General features: G+C 35.7%; 1 protein-coding gene across 1 annotated transcript; it reads right to left on the bottom strand.

Annotated features, from left to right (window-relative positions):
* Positions 1–11,012: 11,012 nt before the first annotated feature.
* On the bottom strand, positions 11,013–17,412 carry LOC139848168 (alpha-1,4 glucan phosphorylase L isozyme, chloroplastic/amyloplastic). Its single transcript, XM_071837898.1, has 16 exons — positions 17,355–17,412; positions 16,992–17,290; positions 16,585–16,823; positions 16,052–16,153; positions 15,723–15,899; positions 15,369–15,644; positions 14,961–15,232; positions 14,258–14,375; positions 13,813–14,184; positions 13,578–13,730; positions 13,077–13,205; positions 12,689–12,925; positions 12,432–12,508; positions 12,157–12,343; positions 11,569–11,769; positions 11,013–11,418 (listed from the first exon to the last, which is right to left on the bottom strand). Exons 2-16 carry the CDS (start codon positions 17,215–17,217, stop codon positions 11,302–11,304), a joined length of 2,883 nt encoding a protein of 960 aa, XP_071693999.1. The 5' UTR covers positions 17,218–17,290; positions 17,355–17,412; the 3' UTR covers positions 11,013–11,301.
* Positions 17,413–17,908: the final 496 nt, after the last annotated feature.

Raw genomic sequence — 17,908 nt, 5'->3', positions numbered from 1 at the left:
TCCTCCAACCTTCTCCTTAGACAATTTGGTGTGGATCCTGGTGCCCATCTCACTCCTGAAGTTGCTGATTAGAACAATTTTGCTTTCTCTGTTCCCAACTCAGATAGTGATCTTGATGCACAAGTCTCCCCTGTTCTTTCTCCTGCCCCTGCTGATGACAAAAAGGGGGAGAAGAAGAAATCTAAGAGTAAATCTAAAAAGAGAAAACAATCAGAGGGGAAGCATGAGCATGAAAAGGCTCCTAAACAACCAAGGAGGGATGGTGATGGTGATGGTGATGGTGATGGTGATGGTGATGGTCAAGACTTTGGCACTAAGCCCAGCAACGCTCATACTGAAACTGGTGTACAGGCAGCTGGTTGATCTCAACCCAGTGAGTCTGTCACATCAGTGGATGATATTAGTTCTGGCAGTAAGCCCAGTGATGTTTCTGATATGGCTGTTGCTAAAGCTCTTCTTGTCTCTCAGTCTATTGAAAGGAAAATGAAAAGAAAACTTGAGAGATATCAGAAGAGACAGCAAGACTTAAATGATGCCTTCAATGTCAAATGGGATCCCTATGTTGCTCTTAAATGCCACAGAATTGATCATAGGAGATGGCTGACCCAACAAAAGAAGGACATTGATGATGACCTGACTGGCATTGATCTCTACAAAAAGGAAGCACGAAAAAGAAATGCCAAGTTCATGATCAAATACGACAAAAAGAGGGCAAAGTTATATGCTGAGCGTGCAGACAGAATTAAACGAATGACTCCAGAAGAAATGAAAGATTATCTTGCATCTACTGGATCAGGGGGAGGAGTTAGAGCTGATATTTTTATGAAATGGTTAGATGCTGTGTTAGAAACCAGCTCATCTCCTCGACCAACATCCACTGCTCAGCCAGCTACACAGCAACAACCAGCAGAAACACTCAATCTTGACGTTGATGATACTCAGGGGGAGCATCTTGCTATTGTTTCCTATCTGTCTCCACAAGAACCAGTATCAACACAAGAACCATCAGCTTAACCCAAGCCTATTGACAAACAAAGGGTGAAATCCACTTCAAGGGATAACCAGCCCCTCAGGAAAGGACCCCTATTTGAGGCAGCTGATGAAGATACTGTGACAGTTGTGCCAGCTGATACTAATCAATCAGCGGGTACTGAAGACTCAGCAAGGAGTGCTGAGAAAGAAGACCTAGCCAGAAGTGTGCTGCTGGATGTCATAAGTGTTGAAGACCCAGCCAAGGTGGTTGAGCTGGGTGCAAAACTAGATGATGATACGGTTGATCCTGCTGACTTTACTGTCTGGGGTAGAGAAGATCACTTATTTGTTCAATCTCCAATCTCTCCTCGGACTCTCACTTATTTTAATAGAACAAAGGATAACCGTGTCAATCAATTCTCAGTAAGTTCATCTGGCATAGATGAATCAAACATGTATCCTCCATCTTCCCCTAAACGTCATGGTAAACACAGAACCTGGGAAGATGATTCAGTTGACCATAGTGAGCCGAATCTTTTCAGAATGAATCCAGATGAAAGAGAAGCTTACAGGCTGGAGATCACTGTTCCAGAATTGCTTGAGCAAATACAAACAGAGCTTAATGAAAGAATACGCCAAGTCAGATTGCTGCATCATCCTCTTGATCAGCCACTCTACATCGCTGCCTTGACCTTTGGCATTGATATTGGTGTATATTTGAATAACAGTGGTCGAAAGTTCTCCACTGATAAGGAGAAAGCTCAATTTCATGAAGCTCATCAACTGGGTATGGATCTGAAGAGTATCAGGTTGCTCTAAGAACTGAAGATGGAAGAAAAATGATTGAAGCAGTCAGATCTCTAAAAATTAGCCACACTGATTATCTGCTAGGCTTAGTGGCAGAACAGCAAAGAAGAGAGGCTGCTAATGCTGAACTTACTGAGAGATTAAGGCTTCAGGAAATAGAAGACAAGTTGGCTGCCGATGAAAAGGAAGAGGCTAAGTCCCTCAAACTAATTCAAGCCATTGTCAAAGAACAGGATAAGGCACTTGATGAGAAGGAAGCTGCTAAGAAAGCACCTGCTACTGCTCCTATAAAACCTGTCAGTACTATTGAAGTCCCTGATCATTATTACAGGAGCAGATATGGTGATGTAATGAATAGAAGATCAAATCCCAGCCGGATCGTCAAAGTGAACAGAGGGTCAAAAAGAGCCTTTAACGTGATCAGGGAGAATAATGTTCAAGAAAGGATTAACTATGATGAGTTAAGATCCCTTGGATTTAGTGAATGGATGGAGATACTGGAGTATTTTATTGGCAAAGGTGATAGTGCCATCAAAAAGACAATTAAATCTGAACTCCAACAGCTCTTCAACAAAGCCACGAAGTTTGGGAATGCACCAGCAGTAGATGTAGAACAGGTTCTTTCTCAAAAATTTAAAAGACATCAATCTACTGGTGAAGGACCAACCGGAAGAGGCCCCATCATTCTACCTCCTTCTATCCCTGTTTTTGACCCAGCTGAGATACCTATTCTGTTCTATGAATCCTGGAGAATCAAACAAGAGGAGCTATCTGAAGAAGAACGGGACAAAGATAAAGATAGATAGTCTCCTATATGCTTAAATTGAATCTTTTGACTAACTCACTTTTCATTCTTTTATCACTGTATTTAATGTATATATCCTGTTGTAATGAAAGTGAAATGAGTTTATCTTCAAAATCATATCGAATTATAAGATATAGATAACTCAGCAAAAGATCCCAAAACAAACTTAAAAAGGGACAATCTCACTGCATATTCTTATTTGTTCCCTTGTTACTGGCTTTAGTGTTTTCTCTATATGTCATAGGTTTTGTCATCATCAAATAGGGGGAGATTGTTGAGTCCCCAAAATAATTAAGGATTTAATTATGACAAAACTGTAAATTTATTTACACTAAAATGTTATTTACACTAAAATGTTATGTGCACAAGTTTGTTTATGTTGTTTATGTACAGTCAGCTAATATAACTGTGTCGAGTGTGTAGTATGCTGGCTGTTCTACCAGCACAAGGTAGAATGTATTCTTCGAATCAGCACAGGATGAGTACTCAGCTAATTAAGAATATCAAGTGTCTCAGCATATGAAGAACCAGTAGATCTGGATAGCAGCATACAACACAAGACAACCATGCTCCATTACAAGCATGGTAGTTTCCAAGAGTGGTCTACATCAACGCACTATTCAACAGAAGTCGAAGACAAAGTTGAACAAAAAAGGATAGGAGTCGGCGGCTGACAAGTGACCTTACAAGACCACGTGAGAATGCAGAAGTGGAACGCATGTGCAGACATGTGTTATACTTTATTCATACCTAGGGAACACAACATTCCATTTATTTAAATCAAATGGTAGTGCCAAACCGAATTGGTGTGTTCCTGCAAATAGCTACCTAAGAGGAAAGAAGGAGAGCATGCCTCCTGACACAATTGTCCCCACAAGTACAAGGCATCCAATGTACTAGTGGACAATAGATTAATTACACGGACAATAGGACTACTATATATTGTTGTATTCACTGTTGTATCAACCAGTGGTGTGGGTTTCATTATTTAGAGTCCTAAACGTGTAATAGCTTTTAGTTTACCTCTTAGCTATAATCTAGGTATTCTGTATCAACCAACTATCATTCCGCTAAGGATAGTTGTAATCCTTTGTGATTCAATCAATAAAGAATAACCGTTGAAAATTACCTGTGACTCTATCTAATTTGCATGCTTGAATACATAATCGAGTTTAACTGTTTAGTTAATTGAAAAGTAATTGTATTCACCCCCTCTCTACAATACTCCTGTTGTTATTAAGGGACCAACAACAAGTTACTGATCAGTTCCAGAAAACAGTAGGTAAGGTGCTCCGGTGGGTTCTTGGTGCTTGATGCTCATCACGGTTCTCATCCTTGATGCGTATAGCTTCAAGTGTACAACTCGTTGATGTATTTGCATCATCTTTACCAAGTTTTGACCATCATAACACTAATGTAAGTCTAAGATATGTAGCACAACTCACTTAAGAGTTGTATGAAGGTTGATGAACCAAAGTTACATCAAGATCTTAGATCCGACACATACATGAGTTCTAATAGTAATATTAAGCTATAAACTTGAAAGTAAACTAAATAAACAAGTTCTTAAGTTGTAGAACTTAGATCTTAGCTAGATCTTAAAGATCCTAGACTATAAAGTCTAGATCTAGTGTTCTTAAGTTAGATCCTAAGTTATAGAACTTGGATCTTCACTTTAATGAAACCATAAGTTATGAAACTTAGATTTTCAACTTGTAAAATTTATATAAGATTATAAGCTCTTGTTTACAACAAATTTGAAAGACCATAAGCTATAGAAACTTAGATCCAACACAAGTGTATGAAGTTATAACTAGAAAGTTATACTTCCATGTTCTTGAACTTATAAAGTTAACTTTAGTTTCAAGAAATATGAGATCAAGATTAACTAGTAATACTTGACCAATAACAACAATCACGAATTTAAAATACATAAAATGAACAGATAAACTAAATCTACAAGTAATAAGTTCATGGTTGTTCATACTTAGGAAGATTCAAGCCAATGCTTGGATCATTAAGAAAGTAAACCTTAAGTTTACAAACATGAACACAAGTATGATTATTAAGCTCATGAACTTTAAATCTTATAACATTTAAGTGTAGAATCATAAGTTATAGGAACTTAGATCATTGTTCTTGGTTCTTCATCAAATAAAGATGGAAGTAACAAGATTTCATGAAGATACAAGTTAGAAAACTTGATCTTTAACATAAACAAGTAACAAGTAACAAAACAAGTAATTAAAATGATGATGATGAATTCGGTTTTATGGAAGAAAAGAAAAGAGAAATAAAGTTGCTACTTACAAGGTTTGAGAGAAAAAGATGAGAGAAAAGAGAAGTAAGTAAGTATGTGTGTGTATGGAATGAAGTATTACAAGTAAATAAGTAACCAAAAAAATTTGAAAATGATTCCCTCTCCCCCATGGAAGCTCACGGCCAAGAGTGCCAAAAGAAGCAAGGTCAAAAGCCAACTTTCAAGTATTGGAGAATGGTGTAAGCTCAAAATGGTATTAAAGTTAAATGGCATGGGAAAGAGGTGTAAGTATGCTAGTAACAAGTCTCCTCATCTTAACTTAATTAATCTAAGTTTATCATTAATGAAATACTTGCATAAAAATGGGCTAATTAGTCCATTAAGAAAGTAGGGTGGGCTTCCAAGTCCATGTCCATTAATAAAAGCCCAAGTATGTAACAAATTAAATAAATAAGCTCAAGTAATTAACTACTTGCATTAGTTAATTAAAAATGATTAATAATAATTAATCATGAATGTAAATAATATTCAAAATTATTATTCGTGAAAAGTATGTGTGTCACAAAGACAAGTCGGGACATGTAAAGTCAAATACGGTAACAAGTAAGATGTATGAAAATACATTTATTAAAACGCAAGCATTAATAATAAATATTAATAAATATACGTTGGAAAATCCAGGGTCATTACACAAATGACCGCACCCACCCTCCCCACCGTTATCCTGACACAAAACCCCCCCGCCGGGTAATCCAAGAACACCGCCTAGTGACCACAGTTAGAAAATCAAGAAGAACCCTCGTTAGCCAGCATATTCATGAAAACCTCAAACGATCCACTCAGAACCCTAGCTAGTCGAAACCCTACCTATAGTGGAGATAATCGAGAGAAACACCCCATAAAACCAAGTATTGCCGCTTAGCAACAATAAACCGCTAACATGGAAACAACGCCGGACCAGCCCGCACACGACGAAGAAGATAGACCAAACGGAAATGCGAGAAAGAAAACAAAAAGAAAAGGTGGGAACCAAACAAGCAGCCCCTTTAATATAAACTCACCAGCCAAAATCTGGCCAGATGCTGCCGGAGCCCTGACTGAACAACAGACACAAATTTTCGGCCGAACTAATGACCTTTCTTAGTATATCCATATGCATTTTAGACATTTGATAAATCATTGAGTGCTTATACGTCTAGTAAACCTTTTTCTTTAATGACGGCATTTGGTTATGATTAGGTTTTTATACCAAAGTGTTGGAACATCATAAATTATCAATGCAAACTTGATGTTATATCCATAGAACATCCTCTTACTTATTAGAATTTTCAAATAATAGTTGATTATCAAACTTTGAAAAGTTAATTTGATCAGAGTATATGCAGTTGATGCTACGGTCGAGCCGCAACATCAGCCGCAAGAGCCAGTTGTTTACCAAACGACATTATATATTGAAATGTGTGTTGATCATTTGCTAGTTTAAAGTGTGGGTTTATGAACTTAGGTTGTTTTAATGGCATATAGGGATCTCGTGTTATCATCAAAACAGAGATATAACATTTGAATATCACAAAAAACCCAAATTAGAAGTCTATATTTTAAAATCAAAAACACATAACCTTCCTTAATTTTAAAAACACAGTTTCTAAATAATCTTCAATTCTAAAAGATACCCCAAGAAAAAAACGCCTATTAAATCCTTTTTCAAAACATTTACTTTCCGGTTGTTATATTTTCAGAGCTTGTTGCAATACCGGGCATGTAATATGTACCGTCATCGCTCTTTTTCAAGTGAGATCTACATCGATTTAGAACTCAATCATGTCGTTAGTACCACTATTGTTCTTCTCCATTCGTTACTCAAAAACAACCCCAATAAAACCCTACCTTTTGATTTTCCCCAAATTACTGTGTCTAATGATTTCGATGAAGTATGGCACTTTAAACGAATCCTAAAGGTTTTCCTTCTGCCCAGTTCCCCGAAAACAACGTTCGACTTGCATGTGTTAAGCATATAGCATCACATAAGGTTTTCAATTTGGAGTAACTTGCTGAACAAAATCCATTCGAAGCTTTCGGCGGTTGCAACTGGTGTTGTACAAATGGTGTGGCTATAAATTTGAAGCTCGCACGATTGATACTTTGTATATTGATGATCGAATGATGAAAGATTAACTAACGAATGTGGGTTTGATGGTGGTAGTAGCATGAAATTTAGTGTAGGTGGTGACTAGAATATATGGTGAGGTGATGATTGAACGAAGTTGGGTGACAAAGAGGTTAGTAAGAAGAGAAAGGAGGAAAGGGAGTAAAATGACCTTTTACCCTCATGTACATAGCAGGTGAGGTTGTTTAACGAAATTCTTAACGTCCGTTATTAAAATGGACTCCTCGTGAAACAATTGCATACCACATGGCCTCCTCCTCATGTAAAAAAAGTTCTTTTGAACTCTAATTGTATTTTTGGAGATACCACAGGGACTCGCGTGTAAATTGTCTACTAACATATGTTAAGTTGTACATGGCATTTTCTTAATTTCCCAGCATTTATATAATAACCTTTGATTTTCACATCTGGGCCCTTTATGTTCCACTTCATAGTAAGGTGACCTCGATCAAAGTATATTTGCTTCCATGACAAGGCTTCTTTCCTACTAAACACACATATTTCATATTTGGCCTATATATATACACCCTTTAAAAAAGTCACAGATCATAACTACCAAGTGTGAGTGCGCGTGAATGAGAGAGAGTTTGTTGAAAGAGATCTTGTTCTTAATAAAGATCCAATCTTTACCATATGGGTTCTTTTTCACTCATTACCTTAGCTTCTTGTAAATTCAATTTAGGGTTTATGATTTCAAGTTTGAGTTTTTTGATACATTCTTGTTTTTCTTGATATTCTTCCAGATTAAAGTTTCTTTTTTTATTTTCTGCTACATTTTGATTTTGGTATTCTTGATTTTGAATCATGAAACAAGATCAAGAGCAAAAGTGTTATGTGTGCAGATTTTGTGAACGGAGTTTTTCAAGTGGAAAGAAGTTGGGAGGTCACATGAGGTGTCATTTAGCCTTAATTGATTCTAGCAGAAAGAAAGCTACTAAGAAAAATAATCAAGAATCCATTAATGGTGAAATGGGTCTTGATTATCTTGATGATGATGATCAATTAAGCAAGAAAAGTCAAGGTCTTGACCAAGGTTATGGCCGAAAACAGGGTATTCTTGAAAATGATCAAGAATTCACAAGTGGTGAAAAGGGTCTTAATTTTGATGATGATGGTAGTGAAATGGTCAAGAAAAGTCAACAAGAAATGGATTTTGACCAAGATTATGGTGCTAATGTGTATGGTCTAAGAGCGAACCCTAAGAGATCTTGGAGGGTTTCGAATTCGAGCGACGATTTTGATTATCTTTGTGAAATATGTGGTAAAGGGTTCAATTCATTAAAAGCTCTTACTGGCCACAAAAGTTGTCATTCAAGAAAAGAATCAATCAAGAATACTGTTTGTGAAAAATGTGGCAAGGGTTTTGATTCAATGAAGGCTTTGTATGGTCATATGAGAAGTCATTCGATTAAACGATCTCAAGCGCTTGTTGTATCATCTTCATTGTCATCATCATCATCAGAGAAACATTATGATGATGGTGGAATAGCAAATCCAGTGAGGAGAAAGAGATCATGCACAAGGTACAAGTCTCCAATGCCTAATCAGTTTTCTACTAGTTTGAGTTCTCAGTATGATGATAATGAAGATGAAGTTGAAGGTGCTATCTGCTTAATGATGCTTTCTAGGGGATTAAGGAATTTAGATGGGGTTAAATTGGGAGTTTTAAATCAAGCTGATTTTGACTTTTCTAATTCTGTGTATTCAACAATTGCTGAAAAGAATGTTGAGTTTGAGGTTTCAGTTGATGGGTCAGTGGAGTTTTGTGAAGTGAAGAACAACTCTGAAGTGGGTATGAAAAAAGATTTGATTTTTGAAAATGGGTCGGGTCAGGATCCGGGTCAGGTTGTATCAACTCTTGTGAAGTGCAAGTCAACAAAAAAGTTAATGTCAATAAGGAGATCAAAGGAGTTCAATTGCCCAATTTGTTTCAAGAAATTCAGTTGCAGTCAAGCTTTGGGTAGTCACAAAAGGGTCCATAACAAAACCGAAAACAATGATATCGAGAACGATCAAACTGCTGATATTCGTACATTTGATCTCAACTTCCCTGGAGGTATCGAAAATGGTGACGTGGAGTTCAAGCTGATGTGGATCCAAAACAATATGGAGTGGGACCCGTTGACGATGAGAAACTGAAATTGAAGATCATTTTTTTACTTTGTGCAAGTAGATTTTGCCCTGTTGATACTGCAAAATAGTTTACTTGCTGCATACATATGCTTAAACAAAAAAAATGTAACATCTTTTGGTTTTAAATGAAGCAAAAAATTGTTGAAGCAAAATTATGTGCAAATTAAATAACTGAAGCAGAAGAAAAAGGTGGCCCACCATGCCTACTTGTTTGACCTTTTTCTTTATCTTTGTACATTCTGGGAATTAAAGACTTGGACTCTGTTTCTACTATTTTGTGTGATGAACTTGTGTGTCTTATTCAACATGTTAAAAGAGCATCTTAATTTAACTTTTTCATTAAAACGGCAATTTTGAATGGGACAGATAACCAGATTAATCATTTCTGCTGACCATTTTTTTTTTAACATCTTCTGTTTCCCTAATCCATAAGGATTACACTTTTGATGAACGATTAACTTAATGCATAATCCTAAACCGCACAATAGTATTCACAAATCATTTATGTAACACAAATACACACATCACACACGATAACTGTAGGATTAATGTGCAAGGTACAACATATAACTATATGGCCAACTTCATTTGAGCCTTCGGGGTCACACACATATACACCGAGACGTCAAATAAAATATATATATGATGTATATATATTACTCAAGTAACAAAATAGTAAATCGAAATTAATTCATTTACTATTTATATGAATAGTAAATAAAACGAAATTAATTAATTTACTATTTATATGAAAGTGATATGATAGAAATTATTAATTATAAGTTACATAACATACCCCTAAAGTATTTGAGAAATACAACTTTTTAAAACCAAATCAAATTAATTGATTGATATGAATTAATTAATTAATTTAATATTTATAACATGACAAAACGTGATAAATTAAATCTAACTTGATCCAATATTATAATATATATATTTATATTTTCAAAGAAATGAGCAGTTGAAAAGAAAGTTGAAAGAAAAGTTGAAATGAGCAGTTGAAAGAAAATCAATATAAAACACACACATTATTGCTATTATCTTTAACTACTACTCCACGAATTCATATAACATCTCAAAGCTTTAATTCGATTATCTTTGGCAACAAGGTCTTGTTATTAAGTATTAATATATATAGTCGATTAATATAATCTGATTATATTAATACGTTACTTGGTTTTGGACTAGCATCCATTGACGTTGTTTGAAGTGTAGTGTGGACTATCCTAAGAGACGGTCATATTTTTGATCGTAGGTTTCTCTCCTTCAATCAGCTTCTTCAAGAAAGGTATATCGTTTACTCACTTTGTGAAATACATATTTTGACAATTATTAGTGGTGTAACTGGATCTTTGAAATCGTTAATCATGTGCATGTTTTATTAAATTTAAATATATTAATATTTAATTTTGTAAATGGTTTATAAAATAATAATTGATTATTATTTTAACCATCCGCTGCGTTAATCTGATTTAAAAGTACACACGGTTTTTCAACAATAACAACAACACGAACTTTCTCTTAATATACTGTAGCGTTTCGTTTAAGTACTATGGATCATATCCACTACACTTTTGTACTGATCCGTGGATGGATCAATGTTGTAATCTTTGCTTATTTACTCAAAATGCGATAAAACCTTCGTTCATATGTACCAAAACTCTACATGAAAGAACATCTTATTATTGTACTCTCATCCAGCGTTTTGATTCAGTAAACGTATCAACTGCATCTTCTGCGTGACCATCTTTAGCTAACCCCGTTATCATGATGTCCCAAAATATTCGATTGTGGTACAAAACCTTATATTTGCAACTTCAATTGAAGGTTTACTTCATTGATTATTTCAATAAATTATATTCAATAGTCATAAGTTGTACATATGTTTTTAGTTGTTCTGTGAAATGATAAACAGCTTACTATACCTTATTCATTTGTTATTACAACGTCTTACAAGAACAATTGTTTAATAATACTTTTCCAGGAGTAACTGTAAATTATTCAGGAAGTTCAATGTCTTTATACACATTTCCATCCAAAAGTTACAGCACTTGGTACAAGGACAAAAGCGTCCATCCAGGTTACATATTTGATTGACGCGAACGAATAGATATCGTATGGTCTCTGGATTACTTGTCTTAATGATGAGCTAGATTAATGTAAATGAAGAGGTTCAATGTTCCATATGTCTCGAGCATATTCATGAATTGTTCGATCACTGCTGAATTTGTATGATCCAGCTGAGTTCAAGATTGACATCCTTGTCCATCTCTGCAAAACAAGATTCGTGCAAATTTAGGCATAACAGTATCTTCCTTTTCTTTTACTTACTAGTCGTTTCAAGAAATTAAAAAATATCTAAATCTATATCATTACAATTACAATGAAAGTTTAAATGTTAAAATAAGATTGTGAACTGACCTTTTGGTCTCTATATGCCTCGTCGACCTTTTCTTGGCATTTTATGTAACTCGGGAAGTCCTTGCCAACAAGGAAGTAGTCTGCACGGCCGAAGCCTTCGTTGCCTTCTAACGACCCCATTAGTTCATCATAATCATAAGGCCCGAATACACCACTTCTTACATACTCTTTCACTTCTTCAAAACTAGGGTCGGGCACAAACTGTAGATAAGTAAATTAAATCAACACATTAATTTAGTGAGGATGGGTTATAATAATAATATTATCAAAGCAAAGTAGTAACTTTCTTGCATGATTTAAAGAAAGAAGTAAGTAGGCTTGGCAATTTCGACTGTAATGAATGAATCAATACAGATTATGTTTTATATTTAACTGCTTAAATGGGTAATAAAAGTTCAGCTAAGAATGAAATGGGCCAAAATGGTTTTTAATGCATACAACCTACTGGTACACTTTACGAGTATTATAAGTTTAATAACAATGATCTGTATCAAACTTTTTTGAGAATCATTTACCAATAAAGTTACAATTGTACCTTGTTACCCGACCCACCCATTTTGCCATCTCTAAAAGTAAGGTAAGGAATACCTTGCCCTCAGCTCTTTCCTTTCGTAACCCTGCTATCTCATGGGCTCGAGCACCAAACAGGAAAAAATTATCTTCTCCAACTTCTTCCCTTATTTCGACATTTGCACCGTCTAATGTCCCAATTAAGATGCAACCGTTCATGGAAAATTTCATGTTGCTAGTTCCACTAGCTTCCATTCCAGCAGTACTGGAACGGGAACAGTCAGTACAAAAATCAATTTTTCTTTAAAAAAAAAAAAAAAAAAAAAAAGATGCCATATGAGGGTTGGAGTCACCTGATATGCTGTGAAAGCTCACTGGCAGGAATCAACAATTCTGCAACACTAACATTGTAATCAGGAACAAATACAACCTGTGGTTAAGTTCACAATATATCAGCACAGGAAGGCAGGTTTGATAAGCAATAGAATATAATGTGATACTAGAGGTGGCAATTTTGACCCACGTATGAATGGGCCTGTTCCAGATGGGTAGAAAGGGTCACCTGAAATGTATTTTAAATGCATAAAACCTGATATAAACTCAATCATACCTTGAGTAGATCTCCAATGTCAGGGTCGTTGTTTACTGTAACACCGACATCTGTGATAAGTTTCACAATCCGTTTGGCTTGTGCATATGTGGCAAATGCTTTACCCCCAAATATACATACTCGTGGGGTAAATTTTTCTTTTCGTTCATCGGCATTCATTTCTTTCAGCTTCTTGTAACGATAAACAATTCCCAAAATATTTAACAATTGTCTCTTATATTCATGAATACGTTTCACCTGAAAAAATAACCAACGCTGATCCATGATGTAATGGTAAACCAACAAAAGTAGGGCCTTTTATATGTTTGCATGTAACATTATCAGAATACAACTTGAAACATATTGTACTTTATATTTTATAAAAAATAAAAAGGCAAATGGAAATTACCTGGATGTCAAACATTGCGTCAGGACTAACAGAATAACCTGTTTTCTCTTTTATTAACGACACAACCTTGAGCTTGTTAGTCCTTTTTGCGGCTTTCCACTCACTATGAAGATCCTCACTATCTGCAAACTGTAACGAACATCCCTCAATTTGGTCAAAAAATCTACATCACAGCCTTAATTAAACAAAACCCTTCTGAATCATTTTCTTCATAGAGTGTACTGTACGAATTCAAATTTAAGACACTAAATATTTAAAAACCTTTTGACAGAGTTTACTCGTCGCATACAAGAAAATTGACCATTTCAACTAGAATCCATTTTGACCCGTTACCCAACCCTCCCGACCCATCCATTTCTCCAACTAGACAGCGTCATGAAAATGAAAGCTTAAGCTAAAGAAGCAACTTGATTGACAACATATGCCTTTTTCTTTCTAAGCTCCCATTTAAGTGATAGAGTAGAAAAAAATGGAAAGTTAAATATATAATACATTATATACCTTACGCAGTTCTGCCAATTTTTCAGTGTTTAGTAACCAGTCATCTCCACCGGTCCACTTGGTTATGATTTTACTGAGGTCTGGATTGCAGTAGTGTATCCATCTTCTTGGTGTCACCCCATTCGTCTTGTTTTGAAATTTCTCGGGCCAAAGCTGCATTAGTTGGTAACTCATGGACAGTGTATTATTATATGTAAATAGTATGGGAAAAAATAATAATATGCAATATGCTTACCTTATAAAAGTCGTTGAAAACATCCTGCTTTACAATCTCACTATGAATCTCAGCAACTCCATTAACAACATGACCACCAACAACACATAGATTAGCCATCCGAACCATTTTTGGTGGTATGGGAGCTGGTTTTGGATCCTTCGCTTTCTCTGTATTTCCAACAATTTCATTTTCTTCATCAACAAGGGAGCCTTCACTGGAAACATTTGATACTTTACTTATATCAACTTCAGATACTTCTTTCGGTTTAATAAACAGATCAGCTATCGACGATGGCAACTCGAAATTTTCGAGAATTCTCATAGCATTCAACTTTCTCTCCAACAATTCAGGGTCTGATTTACCAAACTCTTGAACTATTCCATTGATCAACTGTAAGAATAGTAAGATCTTAAGCAGCAGGAATGCATTATCAATACAAAAGTTGAAAAGCACTATGCTTTACCTCCTCATCGATCATCTCTATGATCTCTACGTGTCTAGGGAGAAGTTTCTGCATGAGTTCAAAACTCCATTTCTCTAACGCTTCAGGTAAAACAGTATGGTTGGTGTAAGCCACAGTTCTGACAAATTTTCAAGACCAGGTCAGGATATTACATAACTTATCATATGAAGTTGTTAACACATTAATGATAACTTTACACATAAAGTCCCTGTTTTTCTTTATGTTATTTGAGAATGATCAAATGTATGATGTATCAAACACTTTGGCAGTCAGAATAGAGTCCTTCGAAGCTCAAAAGGAGCAATTTTAGTTATAGGTGTTAATGGTAATTAAAGATGTACAGAATAGAAGTGGCATTTTACTTATGAATGGGTCGTCTCGGTATATCGATATTTCTAACAGGTTAAACAGATAAAAATAATAAAACATAATTAGCTAAAAAGAAAACAGTTCGGATAGGAGGAAGTCTATATTTAATGCATAAAACAAACTAAATCACTCAAATATAAGTAATATTATGTTACAGAATAATAGTCTTACTTGACAGACTAATTATATGTAGATAAATTAAAAGATCATATTTTTTGTTCAAAAAGTTGTTTCAGACAAACACAACCCCTGGAACCGCAAAATAATTAAATTAGCTTGACCCAACCCATTTTGACCCATTAACCCCGTGGCAGCCTGCTAAGAATTACCTTACCTTTGGGTAATATTCCATGCTTCCTTCCAGCTAATGCCCTTCAAATCCATTAATATCCTCATCAGCTCTGGAATGCACAGTGTAGGATGAGTATCGTTCATCTGCACAGCAACCTTCTCGGAAAATTCATTCCATGTCACGTTCTCCCCAGATCTCTTCTCAAAACGTGCGATAATATCTTGAAGAGAAGCAGAACATAAAGTATATTGTTGTTTCAACCTCAGGGCCTTCCCTTCCAATGAATCATCCCCTGGATATAGTATAAAGCATATCTGGTGGCAGATTGAAAGGATATTAAAAAATAAAATTGAATTATGAGATTATAAAAATGGATAAGCAGTAAAAGTTGAACAGTAACAAAACACAGAGCAGAGCCAAAATATATAATATATAAACATATATATTAACCTTTTCAGCATTTGCTTGGGCTTCACATGCTTTAGTGTGCTCTCCAGAATTAAAAGCAGACAAATCAAGATCTGCTGATGGAACTTTAGTAGACCATAGACGTAAATTGATCGTAGTTTTTGTTTTATATCCTGGTATCGGGACATCGTTTGCAACCGCCACTATATCTTCACCCCCAATCCAACGCCTCTTTCCATCAGAACCTGTGACAACTTTTCCATAGAATTTTATCGGATACGAGATGTCATTTCTCACAATTTCCCACGGATTTCCCATCTACAATTATGTACTTATAAGTTAACTTGTAGATATATCAGGTCATGTTTTCAGCAAAAAAGAATGGACCAAATATACCTCAAGCCAGTTTTCAGCAACCTCTTCTTGACCTTCTTTTGTGATTAGCTGTTTGAACAAACCGTACTTGTATTGGAGCCCATAACCCCAAGCTGGGTAATTTAGTGTTGCCAGAGAGTCCAGAAAACATGAAGCAAGCCTTCCAAGCCCCCCATTTCCTAAAGCAGCATCCGGTTCCTATGAATGTATGACCCAAATGTTAGTATAGCTTCAAAGATAACAGGGATGGTTCTAAATTGCTAAATGCTAACAAATGTTCTTGACATTCAAGTATATATGTCCATTAAGAAAACAGTACAATGCTTGTTTATAATTGTGGTAACTTTCACCTGTGAAACCACATCCTCAAGTTTGTGGCCAAGCTTGATTAATGCCTTTCCATAAGCACCGGTTAACTCTAAGTTTCCAATGGCATTTAATAGTGCTCTTCCCTACATCAAAGAATATATCACTAATTCGTCTCGAAACGACGCAACTACTCATGAAAAGGTGCAACACTTTGTTTGATGGTTTAGAATAAACCAATTCATTTTCACAGAAACAACACAATAAAGATTGCTCTGTGTTTTGCGCTCGTCTTTCTTGCTGAAAACTTAAGTGAAACTATAAATAACCGACTGTAGATTTCGTGTAGCTCGGGCAAGTTTTGGGTCAAAGCAAATTACTACTTTCTGAAAGTGAATTTCGACATGACTCATACTTTTATCACAGTAAATCATTAAATGTTACCAATCCCACACACAAAAATTAGGCAATACACAAAACTAGATTAACCATTGGCCATTTATGCTCTTTAGAAAATGTTTGACCAAAGATACTAGCTTTCCTTCCAATACAGCAATTAGGAAACAAGGTAACGAACCTGCAAAAACTCCATGGACAAATAGTAAGCCTGCTTTACATTCATCTTTTCGTACATATCATAAGTTGCATTCCAATTTTTGATGAGTGAATCGCGTACGCTCTGTGCAGTAGCAAAATACGCCTTAGGGAGATCAAATCCCTCGGGAGAAAACGCTGGCGTAAACTCTGTGTGGTATCTAATTCTCGATACCACGTCTTCAGCATCAGATTTTAACCTATCAATACTACTTGCATCTCCTAAGCAATCATACAAGCAACAATTAGTTATAACATTTCAAACTCATAGTTTCAAACAAGTATACTTGCAACTAATCTGATCAGCAATTAACTTGAATCAAAGCATAATTTGAATCTCATACACACAAATAAATCATAATTAGGGCAATGTAGTATATAAAACCGGACCTGATTCGACGGTGACCGGATCCTTGAGCTTAGGGTTTGCTTCACTCCTAACATAAAAACGCCGTTTCCTGTAATTTGAAGTGGTAGTGAAGAACAGATGGCTTGACGTCTTGTTACTGAACTTAAAATTGAACCTGAAATTGATCAAGTTCGAACAATGTGATGACGTCACTTCTCCGTAACTATAACGATTTGAAACATTAGCAGCGGCTGCAGAGTACGCCATCGTTAAATTACAATCTCGGCTGTACTGAAATCAGTGAAATGTATGATTATATAAATTGTTCATGTGTGTATTATTATGAATATATTTTTAATTTTAATGTGTTAATAGTAAATTGGTGCTATTAACGATGAGAATTAGAAGTGCTCAAATCCCGAGATACATGTGAAAGGCGCCAAATTATGATGAGTTGAGTTGCAGTCACATGTGGCTCGAGTGTTTTTCAAGCAGAAAGAAGAAAACTATGCCATCTGCTATCTGTTTTTACATAATGAGACTGATATTTCAATATATTAACAAAAATGCCATCAGACGATACGGAGGAATTTAAAGATGGGCCATTGTAGAAATGGGCTTTGGAAAGTAGCGTGGCCCATTTATTGTTCCTCCAGAAAAAGGTTTTTGTCGATATATCGCGAGCTTATGATCCAAAAGATTGTTCATTTTAACCCCAACTAGTCCGGACCGACCTGCGCGTTGCGACGGGGGCTTTCGGGCTGCGTATTCATATTTAACGTAGCGTTGGTTATTTACAGAGGGGAACACGGCCCATGTGTTAAGCGCCGTTTTAGATGTCGTTGTGTTAAGCGTTTTTTAAAAAGTATCCGTTTCGAACGTAGTTAGTTTTGTTTTGTTCAATAAATTTTTTCGAATGTAACGGTGCTGTCGGAAAAATTTAACTCGCGGCGAGCAG

This window comes from Rutidosis leptorrhynchoides, chromosome 5 (genome assembly GCF_046630445.1).
Source record: "Rutidosis leptorrhynchoides isolate AG116_Rl617_1_P2 chromosome 5, CSIRO_AGI_Rlap_v1, whole genome shotgun sequence".
Classification (NCBI taxonomy): Eukaryota; Viridiplantae; Streptophyta; class Magnoliopsida; order Asterales; family Asteraceae; genus Rutidosis; species Rutidosis leptorrhynchoides.
Note: the sequence above shows the minus strand (reverse complement) of the source record. Positions and strands in the feature narration are given on the sequence as shown.